The sequence below is a fragment of the Diadema antillarum genome, unplaced genomic scaffold (genome assembly GCF_040938485.1).
Source record: "Diadema antillarum isolate AM-2024a unplaced genomic scaffold, OU_Dant_1.0 scf00000064, whole genome shotgun sequence".
NCBI classification, from domain to species: domain Eukaryota; kingdom Metazoa; phylum Echinodermata; class Echinoidea; order Diadematoida; family Diadematidae; genus Diadema; species Diadema antillarum.
The window spans coordinates 1754578-1772877 of NW_027270953.1; the positions used below are offsets into that span (position 1 = coordinate 1754578).

Genomic DNA, 18300 nt, shown 5'->3' on the forward strand with positions numbered 1-18300 from the left:
GGGGGAATAATATTACCCCTAACATGTTTATGTCACTAACAAGTCGAAGAAATGTGCACTTTATTCAAAAAGTAAAGTTTTGTGAAATTCTCTTTTTATTTTCTTTATATGGTTGTACGCATATGACATCATACACTGCAGTAGTCTTCTCATCCAGCAGTGACTACGCAGATACTTTAAAAATTCATAACTTTTGAACGGATTGTCCAATTTTCCCCAAATTTTCACTGATGTGTTCTACTAATATTGCTGCATTCACTCAATCCACATGTATATAAAGGTGGACTTGTCCTTTAAGAAACATATTCCTGAAACATGATTACGAATGAGTCCTTTTGTGAGTAGGAAACCTGTCTACTAAGGTAATTCATGAGGTGGGTCTTTCTTTATTTCACTGCCCGCTACTCCCTCTGCACGGCCAAACTATGAAAAGAAACGCTTTGGATTTCAAAGTCTTCTCCAAGCCCAATATTTGGTGTCTATATATGGGCAAGGCACCCAGGGCACACAGCCATTCTACGCTCAGCAAAGTGAAATCCGATGTTGCTTAAATTTGTCGAGGTACCTGTTGAGGGCAAGGGGGTGCGGGAAAAGAATTGTGGAGGAGTTCAACTAAAATTCTGCATATATTAACCCATTGAGGACAGGCTGATTTTGCTACAACAAGCATTTCCCATAGACACTTGCCCGAGCATACTCTAGACTCATCTTCAATGGGTTAAAGAGAGAGGAGCATTGAAATCAGAAAGTCTAAAAAGCTTGATGAAACTCAAGTGACTGCGACAATAACTCCTGAGCAGTGAAAGTTGTAGCACATGATGAAATTGCCTAGACAAATGACATGAGGGGCTTTAAATAATACTTCTTCTCACCTGACGGCTAATTTGGTGATGGACGACGATCCATTCAGGAGCTCACTGGTACGGATCTCAACGTGGACCTTGCCCTGTGATAAACAGGAGAAAAGAAAAGCAAACCAATGAAAAGAAATAGAGTGAATCAATGCAGTATAGCATCTTTTCTGGCTGTCATAAGAGTTAGAGTTCATCCAAGTTCTCAGACTATTTAGTAATCCAGTATGCAACATCTTATTTCTGTTTCAAAACTCCTTCATGACCATAATCACTTTTTTGTTTTCATTTTAAAAACATTAGTAAAACTTCTGTTTTGAGATGAAACTGAAAATATTCCATGATCAGCTGATATCAAAAGCATTATCAACATAACCTTCTGGTACACTATAACATCAATCCTGAGCTACTTGACGCAAATGCAAATTTTCATTTTGCATTACATTATAAGCAGAACCTCAATCAAATTGTAGTTGATGTCGGGTGTGTATGGTATATTTTTTTTCTCTTGGTATTAAAAGATGTATGAAGAAAGTGTCAAAAGCAAGATTTTCTATCCCCCCCCCCCCCCCCCGAGCCAAGTCAAAACAAAACTATCTCTGCTCCACTAGATACCAAAGCCACCTATTGATCAGTACAAAGAGTTAACACCAAAGAATTACCTGTGAAAAGATGAGTGAATGGCATGACATACCAATGTAACATTAAAATGATTCCTTGATAAACTGATTGAGGAAATTGTTGTGGTTGGGAAGGGAAAAAGGGAATATTTTTTCTCATTACATTTGCAATAAAGGATGTATACTGTTATGAAGACATCCGATATAGTATGTGTCAAAAGAAAATACCGGCCTAGGAACATTCAACAAAGAATATCATACTGTAACACAAACCCGATGAGTTTATTAATGGGATTATCTTGGAGGAAAACACAAAGGAAAGAGAATACAAATTTTCCATGTGAATAGGGGGCAACAGAAAATATCAGAAAAGATCAGATTTCCGATCGAACACCCTTGGTTCAAAAGATTCACCTTGAAAAGCGGTTCCCCGCTCACAGGAGCAACTATTCAGTTCGCTGTCCGTAACTTGATTAAAGTGGAAGCGGACTCCATTCACGAAAAGAGCCATCTCTCTGACTTAACAACGACTGAAGGCTCTTCCATCGTCAAGGTATAACGTTACAAGGATACCCGCCCCAGGGGAAAAAAACAAAACAGAAAAACACTATTGTGTGAGCACGCCTCCGGTGAATGGATGCTATGGAGAATGTAAAATTTAACCATCCGTGGCCAGCACACCCAACTGTCAATGCAATACTATGATGCTTGCATATTATATCAAAACACCTTGGTATTAAAAAAAAAAAGGCAAAAAATGCTTTAAAAAAGCCCCAAAGCTGTATTGGTACTATTTTCCACCCAGTGAAGTGAACGTGCTGGAAATGAAGAAGATGGAGGAGCAGAGCTGATGGTGTCTTTCACAGACAAGATGAGCAGACGTGGGAGAAATGTAAATATGGCTTATTTTCTCTCTCTCGCTCTGGATCACCAGGTTTGGATGTCATCGATTTCGAAGTGGGTCGGAAGTCTACGTGACATGGAGGCGAGAGAAACGAAATTCCCTCGGAACAACATCCATCCCTCCACCACACACCATCAGTGTGACAAATGCCCTGGATCACTGTTTGGGGATACCTGTGTTTGATCTGTCACAAGCAAGAAAGGGGGGGGGGGGAGGATGAGGCAAATTCCAAGCCAGGCAAGCCAGTGCACGATGTATCTGCGGTGGCAGTTCTCCTCCATCAAAATGCTATGACAACAGCAAACCTGTACGGGTACAGCCATATATGGAATTTGGCCTATACTTATATATTATTTCAACAGCTGCTGAATTCAGTACGTCATATTTTGTCAATTGTGACCAAAAGGACTATTTTTGCCATGATGCAAACATGAAATTTTTGTGCAAAATGACCAAAAATGTAGAACACCCTCCAGCATGGTTGCCTCACATGCAGAAGATTGTTGAATGCTGCTTTCACCTCACATACGTGTAAATACATCAAATGTGTTTAATATCATCCTTTTATACAAAGGTTCACTAATTACTGTAATAACCTTTTTCGGTGAAGAATGTTTTAAAGCCGAAGGATCAATGATGAGCTTTGAACTGCACGAATGCAGAAAAAAAAAATGTAGACATGTATACAATTGCATGAGAAACACAACCGTTTTTAACAAAGGGGGAGGGGGAGGCATTACTGACTGTAACTAAACAAACCAATAGTGCCTAACACTATAAAATAACTAGTCTTCAATCTTAATATTTTAGGATGAGGACACGTTGCACTTCAGAAAGAAAATTATTTTAGTCCAGAGGCCAGACTTAACTCTTAACTGAACTTTACACGAAGAAGGAATATAACCCCAGGGATAGTTTTTACTGACTTTACTCGCCCGAACCTCTGTATCCTAAGTCTATGGGTGTTAGGGGATACCGACGTATGTACCACTGGTCCTTGCACTCAATATTTCAAGCCAGTGAAAAGTTGCATTGCTAAACTAGCCACGTTTACTCCATGGTCTCAGTGGCCATGGCACTCACGTTTCACACTAACCATAAACAAAACGGGATGGACACAAGATAACGCAGGGGGAATGAATGGGCAAAAATGACAATGCCATGATTGCTGAGGATGCCGTGTCAGATTTTTTAAACTATCAAAAAATTTGCCACGGCAGTCACGGTGCTGATGAGAAACCTAGGAGGCTGTAATAAAACAGGGTGAAACAAAAAAAAAAAAAAAAAAAAAAAACGAGACAGCATGCAATAGGCCGTAACAAAACTTGAAGGTGGTTCATGGCAGGACATGAAGGGAAATTATATGAGTAGTCCAGCCTGGCCAGACTCCATTCTCACATCATTCTCACATCATTCTGAAAGCTACATGTTCAAGGAACAGAATATGGAAGACTAGAATACAGAAGGGGTGGGGGGAGACTATCCCGTCTACCCATGCCGTGCTACATTTTGGGCAAAACAGGGTTGTCGTGGCTGCCATGAAAACAATGTTAACATAGTGTAAATGAAAAAAGAGAGTCAAACTCTGTGTGTCTCTGCAGACTATATAAATAAATTTTAAAAAGATACTCACCTGAACCTCCGTATCTTGGTCGATGGGGGTGAGGAGATACCACTGGTCCTTGCTCTGACACTTGTGCAGCTCGGCGCGCCGCAGTGCCACCTTGCCGATGGCGGAGTCTGATCGCTTTAGCCGGTCCTTCTCGTAGATGTAGAACGACAACATGCGAAACTGGATGGGAATGTCGAACATGTACTCCTCGCCCCAGAACGGACTGCAAAAAACAAGAGAGAGAGAGAGAGGGGGGTGATGGTCAGTGTGGGGGCGCTCTCCGACATGAAATATTTGCAGAATCACACAGCAAAAGTTACAGCAGGAAATGATAACTCTCTTGGCCAGAAGCACACTTTTGTATCCTTGACCTTTTGACCTTTAGGGATGTTGCATGTGATTTGTATTTCTTTTCTTTGCCTCACACTTCTCGGCACATGTACATCTCATGAAGCATACTGTATTCCGGCAAAGCATCAAGGAAATCCATTGAAGGTTCCCCAAACATTCACTTGTGGATTCACTGAATAAAGGAAAATCTGTGAAACAAAAATCTGTGAAAATTTGAGGAAAATTGGTTTGGGTTAATTTAATGAAATTTCACTTTACAGTTCAAGTTTATTAGGCAATCTAAAAAAAAAATGGTGATTTAATTTTTCTTGAATATAAAACACAAAATCCCTTGACTTGTTACAAAATTATAATGCAAGTATTTCTGTGCCCTCTGGAGGAGCTAAATCAAGTGTTCTCAATACTGCAAAAGTAAAAATTTTCGCCTGAGCAATTTTTCATGCTCAGTCAGGTAAAATCAATTTTGCGTGCTTTTAATTCCTTGTAGTCACAAAGAAAATATATTGGAAAATATAATGGGAAAAAATATTCACTTGATTTTATTTTGGGCATGTACAAAATACACAAAAATTTCCACTTTTTCAGAACTGTAAGAGTGGATATTTTCATGTGAGTAATTTTTCACACTCGGGTGGGTAAGATGAATTGGGCATGTTTCTAATTTGGTGGAATCAGGCTGGAGCATAATTATGGATTGCAAAAATATTTGCATGTTTTCATTTTTCCACAAGCTTCTGGTTGTGCAAAATGCATGAAAATCTCCACTTTTACAGTATGTTCTTGATAAAAAGGAGCCCTGCAAAAATGACCATTCTCTGAAACTTTGAAAGTATGTTTGTATAAACAATACATTCATTTGTCTTCAGACGCTCTTCATGAGGTTGTATCTCTTTTTTTTTTTGGGGGGGGGGTATTAAAGAAATGTTCATTCTACAAGAATCTGGATATATTTACACAATGCAAAATAAACTGTGTTTGTCTGTGCAATCCCAGTTTGAATTACCATGAGATCATCCAAGGAATCTTGGAGCAGATCACGAGTTAGAAAAGAAACACAGGAAACTAAAAGTTGTCAATACAGAAACGCATCAATATGTCCTGAGAACCCCACGGAAACTTCAAAGACAATGAGTTTTAATTACCCTGGACATGAAAACTTAAAAATGTACTTATGGTGGCAATAGCTTGAAAGTGAGAGCAAATATCTGACCTTCTTCTCCCCCCCCCCCCCCCCCCCCCCCCCGCAAGAGCTATTAAAAGATGACAGTCCTCTTCCATGAATGGTAAAATCCTCTATCCCCCATGATCATCACACTTTTCGTTATGTGAGAAAACGGCAACAATTTTATTGAATCAGCTTGCATGAATTGGTCCCCTTGTCAATTAATCATTTGCCCATGATATCATAAAATACCACACAACAGGGTATTAAAACTTTCATGCTATTTATAGGCATACATATTGTATGCTGTTCCTGCACAAATGCTATGTCACCAGTGCTGGTATTTGCTCTTTCCTGTTGTTTGAATGATGGCTGAAATGCATTTTACAGATCGCCTGAACATTGAAAGTATAGTCGCATCATACTGTGTACGGTAGGTCTCTCTATTTGTGTAACTTCTGGACAATGAATTATCATTTCTCATTTCTGATAAATCATTCTAACACAATGGTGGCATGAGACCAAGAAAAAGGGAAGCAAGAACCAGTGAAAACAGACAGGAAGTAAACTTAAAAGTCATTATTAATCATCAAAACAAAGAAAGAGATGAGAGTGAAAAACCAGAAATATGCTGCATATTTAAATAGTTTGGAGTAGTACTAGTAGGTGGAAACCTGAAGTCTAACCACACAGGGGGAAAAACTAACTCTGAACAGAATAGTATACAAATGACGCAAAGGTCCAAGTGCGTCAGTCGGAATTGTGTGCATAAGGTTACTATGGAATGCTTAACCCACGAGGTGAAGCTGAGTGGGTTTAGGCCAAATTCCATAGTTATCGCATGCACACTATATTCCGACTGACGCGCGAAAAGACATGTGCGTTATCTGACTTTAATATAGAATGGGTAATTTTCTTGCCAAAAGCCCATTTTTCTATTGTGTTACCGGATGACAAAATTACTGGATGCATTTCCATTTGGTTTGCCGTAAACGAGCATGCATCAGTTTTTACTGGACGCATCGCCAGCCGTGCATTAGTTTTTACTGGACGCATGGCCAACCTGAGTGCGCGAACGCTTGCTTAGTAAGCGAACCTTTGTTACAAAAACGCGTACTCTTGCTACAAGTGCACGATAACATCTTTACCACTGTGACTCAGCGTGCGGCCAGTAAAAATCAACACATAGCTCTCGACCAATCAGATCGCAGGATTCTCGCTACCCATTCTATAATACACAATGACAATGGGCAGGAAAGGTAATAAATACCAACAAAACTCTTGGCACTTTCCCAGAAAAAGGAAATGTAAACACCAATACAAACATGAGAAGGAAGGAAGATATATGAATGGGCAATTCTTTATGGATAGATAGCAATGAACACTAAATACAGGAACGAGTATGTATTCATTACAATCATCAGATTACAGCTTCAAGGAAATGGAGAAAGTGCAAATGATGGGTGAAATTTTGACTGTGAAAAGAAAGCTTCTCACAAGGAAACTATGTTTACAGAGAATGAAAGGGAAAAAAAAGGAGACAAAATGAGTTGATAAAAACGGTGCACACATCTGTACAGTAACTTCCAAAGTGGAATGGCATACTGACAAACTTTGTCTCTAAAATGTTAGCAATTGACTCTGTTTCAACTAATAACTTTCCCACAAGATCACATGACCGTTGATTAATTGGGGGACGGGGGGTAGAAAAGTTTTTATTCAGTTATTTTCCACAATTTTATCAGCATGTACAACTGTATCATAATAAAGATACATGATGATGGTGGTACTGAAATATGGAAAATAATAGTGGCAATAATAACAATTACAGTACATTGTAGTAGTGGAAGTAGTTAGTAGTAATAATACAACATGTAGAAATATTCATCGAAATAACTAATCGTACATTTACAAGCTGTACATATCACATCACCACTACAGCTACACCACACTATCGCAGTCTCTGTGTACATACACAGACTGAACAACAACTTGCTTCTGGCTTTCTATGCAGGTAAATGCTACACCCACGCACTTTTTCTCCAAAGAAAACAACCCATTCCAACCTTGACAAAAGATTGACATTTGGATTTCCGGAGCATTTTTGAAACTGGCTCTAGAAAAACTACAAATACTACAATTGGACAACCAAGCACTTTACACCCAGCCACTCGCACTGTTCGTCATTTGTTCGATCTTTCCAGCCATTGACAATACCTGCTGAATCCATCTCCCTCCCCCCCCCCCCCATCCCCCCGCACTTCGATACGGTAGAACGCTACCCCAGGGTTCAAAATTGGCGATGGTCCGCTGGCCATTGGCCACCCAAAATCATGTCGGACTAGCTAAAAAATCATAAAATTCTGAAGTAACTAGTCCGTCTGGCTAGCCAAAATATTACTTCAGTGTCAAAATTGATTCTAAGTAGTCCGCCTGGCTAGTTAAAAAAAAAGTTAAGTGCGACCCCTGTACCCCCATGCTCAAGCAAGGTATGAATCTCACAAACAGGGGCTCAATCAATCAAATGCATACGATATGGCAGTAGTTTCATTAATCAGGTAATAGTTGCTTGATTAATTGACCAAAAACACAATTCTATCTCTTTCACGTGTGATCCAATACCAGAGATGACGGACAATGACAACACCATTACTGTTTCTTCACTTGCAATTTAAAAACACATGGTCGAAACCGATACTTCTGGGGAAACCCATATGAAAGTAGAGTTGTGTCACACGCTAAACACTGTGTACACTACTCACTGTACACTGTACCTTTGCTAAATTTCAATTCTAACTACATTGTATGCACGAGGAAATATCAACAGTTTCATTTCTTTGATTTTGCTCTCTGTTCACTGAAGTCTACTGGAGAACGGAACATATACATATTTCCACTTTGAAAGTTTCTATGTTGATTTTACTTTGAACTACATAATTTGTATACATCACAATTGTACATACACATGCAGGTATTCAACTAGATGGCTCCAGTAGTCCTCATATTCAGTGTATTATACATACACTACTGTACGTATCATAATCGAAACAAAGGGATGACAACATCTTTGCTTTAACAGAGGAAGCCGGCAGGCTGCAGTTCTGAGAAATAGGAAACAATAAAAGCAATTATTTGAACTGCATCATGCCATGTCACATCCACTCCTACACTAACAGCACACAGCGCTCACTGGTGTAACACCTGCAAGAAACCACAAAATTCCCATCAATAGGGAATGCCACAGTTCCTATTTCAAATTCGATGAATATACAATTTATACTTGTATGCACCACATAGGTCCAGTTATACATTTTTTTTTTTCACTCATGTGACATAATGACCCGAATTCACGAAGGTGGTTTAGTGTCTAAAATTAGTGCGAAATAGGCGTACCTCTGACATGCACATATCAATGCACGTTTGCTATTGGACGTTTGTTGGCGTTACGTGTCAGTCGTATTTACGCCAAATAAATCTGCATAAACCAGAAACATTCCGGTTGCAAAACTTCACTGATGGCCTTTCTTGTAACATGAAACTTTCGCACATCACCACAGGCATCCAATGCATTGAGTAGAGTACACACACTTTGAATCTTGGCTCCTCGCAAAATTCTCGAAAACTTCATGCATGTGAAAGTTTCTGGTTTTTATACAGTACATGCATCCCTCTTTGAGACTTTCCCCAACAATGTAAACACAGGCCACACATGTCCCCTAAGGAATTAAAGACATAGTTTACCATTTGCAGATTAAAAAAAAAAAAAACAAACACCATCAGTGCTTTAAAATACTTCAAAAATGTGAGTTAGGGATAGAAATAACCACTGCAAAAATTTGAATCAGTATAATAAATCAATGTTACGTTGTTCATACATTTGTAATTCTGTTAAATATACAAAATGTGAACAATAGTTATAATAAGAATGTTTCTAGACTAAACCGTCTACAGTTATGGTTTACAAGTGTATTGAGAAAAATACTGTTGTCTCCTTATATTTTAAGCTTTACTGCGAAATATGGCAGGATGTTTTATGATATGCAACAGACCTACACATACGCATTAAATGTGATATGTTGAACATTTTTTAAATCACTGCTCCCAAAGGTAAACAAGACCTTTAAATGCATTGATGAGGTCTGTTAGCAAGGCCTCTCTCGGTATCCTCGCTCACCTTTTTCTCTCAGACTCTTTGGCCTGTATCAGTTTCACATCCCTCATTAGTTTCTCCTCCAGCTTTTGTGATGATCTGTTTGTATTCTTCTGGCGGGCATGCACTGACCTTCCCAGTGATGACCAACTGACCTTTGAGAGATGACCGGGCGTTTCTGATGACGCAGGGGGATGTTTGTGGCAGCAAGAGATGAAAACTGTGCTACTGCAAATCTCCCGCAATCATTCTTTTTCTTTTCATCACAAAGATGTGGAATGGTCACATTAAAGGCATCGTACAGTTTTGGTTGAGACCTAATTTCAGGTTTCTAACATCTTTTGGTGAGATAATGAGAAACCTCTTCTGAAATATGAAAGAGCATGTAATTCCATGAGGAATTCAACATTTATTTGATGAAAATTGGTTTTGAAATGGCTTAGATATCCAAAACAGAGTAATTCTAATAAAGTGTGGGACCCACATTTTATTACGATCTCTTTGTTTTACTTTGTTTTTGGATGTTTCTGTCATTCCAAACCCGATTTTCATCAAATAAACTTTGAATTCCTCTTAAAATGGCATGCTCTGTACTATTTCACAAGTGATTTCTTGGTATCTCGCAAAAAGTTAAAAGCCCAATTCTCATCTCCACCAATACTGTACCATCTCTTTAAAGCTCCCACACACACAGCTACAAGCTTTTACAGCTGTATATAGCATTCTTGGTCCACTTTACTGCGATGTACATGTAGATGGACATTCACAAGCTGTATGGCCCAGAAGTCTTGGGATCGAGAAACAGATACCTTTAAGAAAGAACAGAAGACTCGCTAACAAAAACTGCATGCCCGGAACTCAGAATATCGCATTGCTATAGTACAGTTTTCATCTCGCGTTACAGTTTTCATCTCTTTCCGGCACAAACATCCCCAGTGTGTACGTCATCAGAAACACCTGGTCATCACCAGCAAGATCAGCTGGTCATCACTAGAAGGTCAGTGCATATCCATGGAAGAACACAAACAGTTCATCACAAAAGCTTGAGGAGAAACTAATGAGAGACGTGAAACTGATACAAGCAAAGAAATGTACAGCAGTGGAAAAGGGAGCAAGGACAGCGAAAGCTTTAACTAGGCCTTGCTACAAACCTGATCAATGCCTTTAATTTTATGTAGAAATACACATGTATGGGTAGCCCATGTTTGTAGTGATGGAGAAAGTCTCACAGGGTGCGTTTATCAACTCTTTTTCTCAGCAGAAACAGGTTTTCCAAACGGCTTTTAGGGAATTTTTACGAGTTGATAAATGCAAAGCTGTTTTGAAAGCCTTTTCAAAAGCCGCAATTTGTGCTTTCCCAAACAGGTTTCCTAAACAGGTTTCCAGAAACCTGTTTTTAGAAGCCTGCTTTGGAAACGGCTTTTGAAAGCCGTTTAAACAGGGGAAAGTTGATAAACGCAGCCAAAAAGGAAGAAATAATCTCAGTACTCCTACTTGATCTGAACTATCTTCTCTAATAAACTCTATCATCCACGAAGCTCATATACATAGATGGAGAAAGAACAATTGCTTTCCTTTGAAGTCATGCTCCACACCACTGCGAAGTTACAGGTGTATGCGCTTCCTACAGGTGTTAAACAGGTATACTGACATAAGAGAGCATTGATCAGTAATCAGGTAAAACACTGCACAATATTGCTTCCCAGTGACAAAGTAGGAAGCCAAGCTATTCTAAAACTAATCTAAGATACAAGAACTGAGCACATAGTAAATCACAGGGGGAGTTTGTAGTGGTCCCATAGGCATAAAGTAGGCAACCACAGTGGGCAAGTGGCCACTATGAAGTCAGGTTTGACTGCATCATCACATAATTGAAGGTGTACAAGTACAAAGTCGTACTGAAACATGTTTATACGGCAGCTCGGACCTGCCCACACCAACTACACATCTCAGTTCCTTGAGTCAAACTGTGCAATGGAGCTGCGCAGTGACAAGGTCTCCCTCTCGACTCATGGCAGAGTTGATAAATGCAACAACTGGACAAATGCGATCCGAAAGCCTTTGTTTTGATTGCGGGTATTGAAACATGTTTCAAACATGGGAAAGATGATAGATGTAGCCTAAAGTAGACTATGGATTAGTAAAGTCAAAGTGGGCAACGATTCACAAATCAAATGATATGGATTTTGCCCTTAGTACTGGCTTTTCTTTTTTTTTTTTCTTTTTTCTTTTTTTATAACTGGCTTCTGGTCTGACAGTGATAGATTACCAATGTGACAACCCACTTCATGAACCAATTGACTTCAATGAGGAGAGCAAATTCAAACAAAAAGACACCTCAAAACATGGAGTGGGTTTTTGACATCTGTAATTTATCACTGCCATGGAAATGGCAAAAGATACATGGATTTGTCTGCATCCAAACAGACATTGCCGATATCCCCCCCCAAAAAAAAAAAACAACAACAACAACAACAACAAGAAAACAAGAAAAGAAATACAAGCCATAGATCCCTGCAAGTGACTGCATCACCCATGCAATCTTATGAAGATCGATAACATATATCTTCTCACCTTTGTACAAGATATCTACAAATACAATACCTTCATAACTATAGTGATTGAAGTCAAACTATAGTGTATGATCAAAAACAAGTTAAAGATACTGTTTACCATTGGGAGCAGTGATTTAAAAAAATGTTCGAGATATCACATTTGATGCATTAAATGTGTTGGTCAATTGTACCACAAAACATCCTACCATGTAAAGATTCCTCAATAAAGCCTAAAATATAAGGAGATATCATATTTATATTATTATTTAGTCTATAAACATTTTTCTTATAACCATTGTTCACATTTTGTATATTTAATAATACTTAAAACATTAATCATGTATAGACTAATATTTTTACATCATCTTGGTTATTTCTATCCCTAACTCACATTTTAGAACTATTTTGAAGCATTAATGATGGGTTCCTATTTCATCTGCAAATGGTAAAGTGCACCTTTAACTTTGTCACAATCTTCAGACACGTTTAGACATGGGTTTTTGTAATCAGTCATAATAAAAAGCGGTCTGAGCAGCAGTGCTGTAGAGCCCATGAGCGACTGCACATTGAAAATTTCAGTTGGGGTTATCATAGGTTTTCTTATTATATCATCTGCAATCTCTGATACAACTCGTCACCATGGATACCCCTCATGAATAGATGTACTCACCATTGCGTCTTCTCCCTGATGGCTGTTCGGTACACCTCCTCCTGGTCTAACTTTACAGCACAGTAACATTCTCTGTTAGCGTTGAGATTTTTAGCCTCCCCTGTAAGATGAGAGAAATGAATTCATTTAATAATATTTAAAGTAAAAGACAGGAATTTAACATGTTACACAATCTTGAAAGCTCTGAGGTACACATCACAGCAAACATACAATTGTACAGAGCATGGAACATTGTCAGAGTGAAAAAACAGCACGAAAACACTGGCTGGATAATAACATATAGGCCACATTATAACATTTCGACTTTAGGAACTTGCTTTTCTGTATGAATTTGATCTAGATAACATATTTGGAAAAGAGAGGAATATGATAACAAAAGACAGAAAGAAAGAATGGCAGACATTATGGAAATGTATTTCAGTTTCTTTATTCTTATATAATGTGTCAATATTTATACAACAGATAATGCACGAAAAAAAATCAGTATTAATCTTTGAGTCTACAGAAGACAGTGTTCACTTGTTTTAGAGGCTTTCCATGGAGAGAAGCCGTGACTGCACTTTTTCGCACCATGGCAAAAGGTCGATTGATAAGATTCCCGTCTCCCACAATCTCTGTCTCGGTTAGCTGGAGGCGCCACATTAGCGCGGGTCGCTTCGTCTTTCACGACACGTGTACTGAGTGACGTGAAGCCACAGACTCCGAGCTGACAGAGTCTCCAAGCCGTGTTATATCGCCCAAAGTGCGGTATCGCAAACAAGGGTTCTAGTACACCCCTGCAGTCACACACTTTTCATATATTTCCTCTCTCTCTCTCTCTCTCTCTCCCTCCCTCTCTCCCTCTCTCTCTCTCGCTTACCAGGACCTGCAATGTTTAATCAATCTGGCAAAAAATGATTAATAACTTGGTTTTATTTTTCATGGGTATTTGCAATTTCTGTATATACAGGAGGGGTCAACAATTTTAACTATAAACCTGTAACTTGTCCCTTCCGCAAACAGCATATACTGTTGAGAAGTGGATGCAATCATACATGTAGCTTCCATCGACCCAAGTATTTAACAAATTTCTCTTCTTTCACAATTAAATGCTTGCGACTGTTAACCCGTGATGAGGACGGACTGATTTTGCTACAATACACATTTCCCATCGACACCTGCCCGAGTATACTCGGGACTCGTCCTCAACGAGTTAACATTCCACTAGTTCTGCAGAGGGACTGTCCGAATCTCAAGCCTTTCTGCACACAGTTTTACCATCTGATACTTTGGAGTTGTAAATTTTTAGGTGATCCGAGTATCCTCTCGGATCACCTATTGTATCTGTACGGATTCTTTCTTCTTCTTCTTCTTCTTCTTCTTCTTTCTTTATTTCTCCCCAAAAGTTGTGCAGAGGTTAGCTCAGAAAGTACTATGCCTATCAAGTTCAAACTTATACCATGTATGTATCGTGTCCCAAAGACGGCAATCGAACTAAAATTAAAGTGATCAGTCGACCGTGACGTCACTATGACGTCATTATATGAAAACACATTCTCAATCATATCTCATTAATGGAATGAAGTTTTTCAATGAAATTCACGTCACATTTATTTCAAGTTATGCGCATTCTACTCATATTCTCAAAATTCACATTTTCTCTTGGTACGTGCGCGTACGCGCGCGTTGAAATATTTGTATGCTCAAATCGAGCTCAAATTTTTTTTGCACACGTTTCAGACCATTTAGAGCATTTTTTGAAAAATTGAAAAAATCGGACGGACGCGTACGCGCGCGCGCATATACGCACGCACAGCTCATATGCAATAGAAATTTTCAGTTTTTTCACACGGATCGGATGTCCACAATGTCAAGGAATATTTCTATCAAGTTTCAAGTCGATCCGACTCAATATGACATCATACGGGCCCGTCAAATTCAAAATTCCGCGCGTGCGTCAATGGGGATACACTGTGCAACTATGCCAAAAAACCGCCAATTTTAAATCGGATTTTACTCGTCAGGATGGACGATGACCCCCCATTTTCTTGACATATTCTAAAAGCTGATGAGTTGTACACGTCATTTCATGGGTTGGCGATACTGAAAAAATGATTAAAAGATATCAAATTTCTTAATAAAGTAAACAAAGTAAATTTTCCAAATGACGTCATCAAATTTCAAATTCACTCGAGCGTATCTCACTTAAATTTCGCCAATTTTCACCCAGATTTCAGTATGTTGTAGCTTATGAAATGTTCTTTCATCAATGTGATAACAACATTTTGATTGGATAACGTCATCACCTCGTAAAAATGGATTGAAAGTATCCTTGTAAAATTTCACCAGTTTACGTGTTATCTCTATGGGAGTGCAGTTTTTCTGGCAGTGAAAATTGACATGACTCTCTTTTTCGAGCACTAGCTCACTTATGCTTCGGTGAATTTCTCCCAGATTTTAGTATGTTGTAGCTGAGACTTTGGGCTATCGTAAGTGTGCCCTCCATTTTTTCATACAACGTTGGTATCACATCGAAAAACTTGGTTGAAAAATTGCACGTGGCTTCGATGCAGCGTCATTTTGCTTAATACACAGGGCCTATGGAGCATGAAATAGGTCATTGCATAGCGCATCCGACTCGTAATCCTAAGGTCCCTGGTTCGATGCTCACCCCTGCCAGTTTTTTTTTTTTTTTGAACACTTTTTTTCCTTTTTTTTCTTTAGTTAGTCTTAATCTCCTTTCCTAACTTTATCTTTTTCTGATTTTTTCATGCTTCTCCTTCAAATTTCTATAAAAATAACATAATTTTTTCTTTATTTTTCTTTCTTTCTACTACTTTCTGTGCAATAGATGAACAACAACAATGGCTATTAATCCCATATTTTGCACATGTTTTGTTCATGTCACGTACATTATTTCATAAAATAACAATTACTTGATCGGACACCATCTTTGGTATGTAAATTAGGGTCAAAGGTCATAAATGTTTTATCCTGTATCTTGGTGAATACATGTCCTATCTCTCCCATATTTTGCACACACAAAGACCATGTTACAAGAATCATTTCACAAAATAACCACTTTTTGCTCAGATGCCATCATGTCTGTGCAAAGTGGGGTCAAAGGTCATATATTCTTTCTGTATCTTCATTATGACGTGTTATCTCTATGGGAGTGCAGTTTTTCTGCGAATGAAGCTATGACAATCTTTTTCGAGCAATAGCTCACTTATGCTTCGGTGAATTTCTCCCAGATCTTAATATGTTGTAGCTGAGACTTTGGGCTATTGTATTTTACCCTTCGTTTTTTTCATACGATGTCGGGATCACGTTAAAAAACGTGGTTGAATTTAAAGCTTATCTTCAATGTATTGAGATGTTTCTTTTCTTTCTGCAACTTTCTTTGCAATAACTCAAGAAAAACAGCATCTATCACCCTCAAATTTTGCACATGTTTAGTTCATGTCACGTACATTATTTCATAAAATAACAACTTCTTGATCAGACACCATCTTGGGTATGTAAATTAGGGTCAAAGGTCATAGATGTTTCATTCTGTATCTTAGTGAATACATGTCCTGTCTCTTCCATATTTTGCACACGCAAAGACCATGTTACAAGAATCATTTTACAAAATAACCACATTTTGCTTAGATGCCATCCTGGCTGTGTAAAGTGAGGTCAGTGGTCAAATATACTTCATTCTGTCTCTTTATTATGACGTGTTATACGGAATATGGTACCAAAGATGGCAGATCTGACTCGCTTTTCTAAATGAGATTCCGAATATCACACGGCGAATGTCCCTAAACACAGATGAAACCTGTATGGTCATGCCTAAATTATATATTTGTTGCTGTATCTTCGTTATCTAGTGTATACAGAATTTGGAACCAAAGATGACAGATTTGACTCCCTTTTCTAAATGAGAATCCAAACATCACACAACCAATGTCTCTAAACACAGATGAAACCTGTATGGTGTTGCCTATTGCGATCAGACCTCGAATCATTGATTAAAAAAAAATCGGATCACCTTAATTTGTCAGTGATGACAAATTACAATCTCTAGTTAGGTGATCCGAGTATCCTTCGGATCACCTATTGTATCTGTACTGATTCTTTATTTCTGGACAAAAGTTGTGCAGAGATTAACTCAGAAAGTCCTCTGCCTATCAATTTCAAAATTATACCATATATGTATCATGTCACAAAAACGACAGATTTTGTAAAATCATTGTGATCAATGGACCGTGACGTCACTATGACGTCATTATATGAAAACACATTTTCATTAATATCTCATTAATGGAAAGGAATTTTTCCATGAAATTTACGTCACATATAGTTCAAATCAAGCGTATTCTACACATTTTCTCACATTTCAGTTTACACTCAAACCGTGCGCGTACGCGCGCGTTAAAATGTTGACATGCTCCAATCGAGCTCAAATTTTTTTTGCACACGTTTCAGGTCATTTGGAGCATTTTTTGAAAAATTGAAAAAATTGGACGGACGCGTACGCGCGCCACATATACGCACGCACAGCTCATATGCAATAGAAATTTCCCGTTTTTTCACACTAATCGGCTGTCTGAAATGTCAAGGAATATTTCTACCAAGTTTCAAGTCAATCCGACTCAATATGACGTCATACGGGCCCGTCAAAGTTGAAATTCCGCGCGCGCGTCAATGGCGATATACAGTGCAACTATGCCAAAAAACCGCCAATTTTAAATCCGATTTTACTCGTCAGGATGGACGGTGACCCCCCATTTTCTGTACATATTTTGAAAGCTGATGAGTTGTACATGTCATTTCATGGGGTGGCAATGCTGACAAAATGATTAAAAGATATCAAATTTCTTAATAAAGTAAAAAAAGTAAATTTTCAAAATGACGTCATCAAATTTCAAGTTCATTCGAGCGTATCTCACTAGTCCTTTGTCAATTTTTACCCAGATTTCAGTATGATGTAGCTTATTTAATATTCTTTCAAACATAAAATAACAAAATTTTGATTGGATAACGGTATCACCTCGTAAAAATGGATTGAAGGTAATCTTGTCAAATTTGACCAGTTTACGTGTTATCTCTATGGGAGTGCAGTTTTTCTGGAAATGAAAATTGACATTACTATCTTTATCGAGCATTAGCTCACTTAAGCTTCGGTAAATTTCTCCCAGATTTTAATATGTTGTAGCTGAGACTTGACGCTACCGTAAGTGTGCCCTTTGTTTTTTCATACGATGTCAGAATCACGTCAAAAAATTGGGTTGAAATTCAGGCTTATCTTCGATGTATTGAGATATTTCTTTCTTTCTGCAACTTTCTTTGCAATAACTCAAGAAAAACGGCCTCTATCACTTCCATATTTTGCACATGTTTAGTTCATGTCACGTGAATTATTTCATGAAATAACAACTACTTGATCGGACACCATCTT

At 38.4% G+C, this 18300-nt stretch overlaps 1 protein-coding gene across 1 annotated transcript in view; it reads right to left on the reverse strand.

Moving 5' to 3' along the window:
* LOC139716377 (ras GTPase-activating protein 3-like) overlaps nucleotides 1-18300 on the reverse strand; it is a 158149-nt gene that overhangs the window by 108405 nt on the left and 31444 nt on the right. Inside the window, exons 2-4 of the mRNA XM_071627923.1 lie at nucleotides 12876-12975; nucleotides 4009-4210; nucleotides 873-946 (exon numbers count right to left, since the gene is read on the reverse strand). Coding sequence (XP_071484024.1) covers nucleotides 873-946; nucleotides 4009-4210; nucleotides 12876-12975 — 376 coding nt within the window. The remainder of the gene's footprint in view (nucleotides 1-872; nucleotides 947-4008; nucleotides 4211-12875; nucleotides 12976-18300) is intronic.